The following is a 2068-nucleotide window of genomic DNA, read 5'->3' as shown; positions in this document are numbered from 1 at the left end:
TCTTACAAATGTACGTCTCTTTATTTATCTTATTTGTTTTAAATAAAAGTGTGAAGCGACAAGATAAAATCTTTTGAATAATGGATTATATATTTTACCACATTCACAGGACCTGTACAAACATCTAAAATATGATATTTCAAACAAATGCAGAAGGAAAGACAAGTATCTACAGAGAAGATAACTCTGCACAGCTCATAAATCTTACTGATATTTGCCAAAAAGTTGAAGTGAGGTAGAAAATTACAATTCCACATTGGCAGATGCCTGGAGCCCCTATGTGAGTTATATACAGCTCAGGATCACGCAGATAAAACAGAAAACATACACTTTGGGGTCCAGCGTGCACTTTCGACCTGCACACATGGACAAAGAGTTGCAGTAAGTGGAGTAAACGTGGTCATTTTCTTTGATTAGCAATTAGGGAAAATAAGGAGCACGGCTGATTCACTTCAAAGGCACGAAGAACAAAGATGTGGCTAATTTAGACTCTGAAAACCAAATAGTTTAGAGAGGCCATTTTACCCATGAAGTATATGAGCATGTGGGCTTCTAAAAATACTTAAAATCAGAAGAAAAAAACAGCTGGCATGTTCCCAAATTGAGCTGAATTTCAAAGACAGCGATCAGGGTTTCCCTCTCCCTTTGTTCTGCTCTGCACATGTGGAGATTTCCATAGACATTTCCATAAGAGCAACTGAAAAACCCCCCAGAGTTCTTCTTTACACGATAACCCTCTTAATGCATGTAGCAATGTACATCAGCTTCCAGTGATTCTGTTTAGACCTTAACATTAAAAATACACAATGTAGAGCAACTTAAGTGCTTTCTTTTTTTTTCAACAAGGAACTTTAAATGTCCTCTACAGCAGTCACAGAGACAGACAGGTAGATTCCTCAACTGAAGCCTCACTGGCAACACCTGATCATAAGATTTAAAATGTAAAGCAGCAGTATGAGAGACAGAGATTGGCACAATAAATAGTCAAATGTAGGAGGATGAATACCAAACAACAAGTCAGCAACAGAGCTCCCAGACAGCTGGGGTTCAATGTCTTCCTGCTGGTTGAATCCAGTCAAGTGCTGGCTTCAAATAATTTTATAGGAGCTTGTTTCCCTCCTTCCCCCAAAAGTGGGATTTCAGTGCATCCAGCAAGAGAAAAGCAGGGCAGTTCGACAGCACCTACAGTCGGCTGCAGCAAATCAAACCAGTGATGATTAGCAAGTAGCCAGTAATATGATAGTGTTACATTTTCCTCCCAAAATAACATGCAAGTCATAAATGTGATCTGCAGACGCTTACTCTGATGTGAGCGTAAGCTTTGTTAAACATCAGTCTTTGTCACATTTTCTCACTGCTTTCCTTTTTTTTCTTTTACCCCCCCCCCCCCCCCAAGTCCTCCATTTTTCCACGTTGTTTATGCATTCTTGCAGGTGTACACCTCCTCTTCCCTCACGCACGTCTGACACTCCACGTGGCAGCACCAGCGCACCTGGCAGTGGCAGGAGAGGCTGGTGAGGCGCATGGCCGTGTTGTAGCCACGGCCGCAGCACAGACTCTGGCAGCTCGTGTCTTTGGTGCACGACCGGCCCCCTGTGCCCGGGGAGTAGCGCGACGGCCTGCAGAAGCTGGGCGAGTCCTCCAGGTAGACCAGGTCTGTGTTGCGGAGGCTCTGGCCGTGGCGGCGAGGGCCCGCGAGCTCCGTCTCCCCCGTGGCTGCGTTGGTGACGCTCAGCACCCTCATGGCATTGTCATATCTATACTTGAGCAGCCGCCCGGTGTCGTGGAACGGTGACAGCTGCTTCCAGCAAGTCCGTACTGCACAAGAGCCAGAGACCCCGTGGCACTTGCAGGTCGTTTTCAGTCCACTCTTCACTGCCTTTAAGAAAACCAAGGGGGGGGGAGAGGGCAGAAATGTCAGATCTTTCAGTATGATTCATTACCAAGCCTCTTATCTGTGGGGACTATCTGTACAGAGTGAGACAGTTTCCTGCAGGGTGAGTTGAGGCTTTAGAGGTCTGCAGAGATGCGACTATAGTTCAGTCAAAAATCTGAACATAATGGATAG

The 2068-nt window shown here is 45.3% G+C and overlaps 1 protein-coding gene across 1 annotated transcript in view; it reads right to left on the bottom strand.

The window, feature by feature from the left end:
• The window catches only part of wnt9b (wingless-type MMTV integration site family, member 9B), a 5647-nt gene continuing 3579 nt past the window's right edge, over positions 1–2068 (bottom strand). Inside the window, exon 4 of the mRNA XM_017433502.3 lies at positions 1–1879. Coding sequence (XP_017288991.1) covers positions 1418–1879 — 462 coding nt within the window. The 3' untranslated portion in view covers positions 1–1417. The remainder of the gene's footprint in view (positions 1880–2068) is intronic.

The sequence above is a fragment of the Kryptolebias marmoratus genome, linkage group LG12 (genome assembly GCF_001649575.2).
Source record: "Kryptolebias marmoratus isolate JLee-2015 linkage group LG12, ASM164957v2, whole genome shotgun sequence".
Classification (NCBI taxonomy): domain Eukaryota; kingdom Metazoa; phylum Chordata; class Actinopteri; order Cyprinodontiformes; family Rivulidae; genus Kryptolebias; species Kryptolebias marmoratus.
Note: the sequence above shows the minus strand (reverse complement) of the source record. Positions and strands in the feature narration are given on the sequence as shown.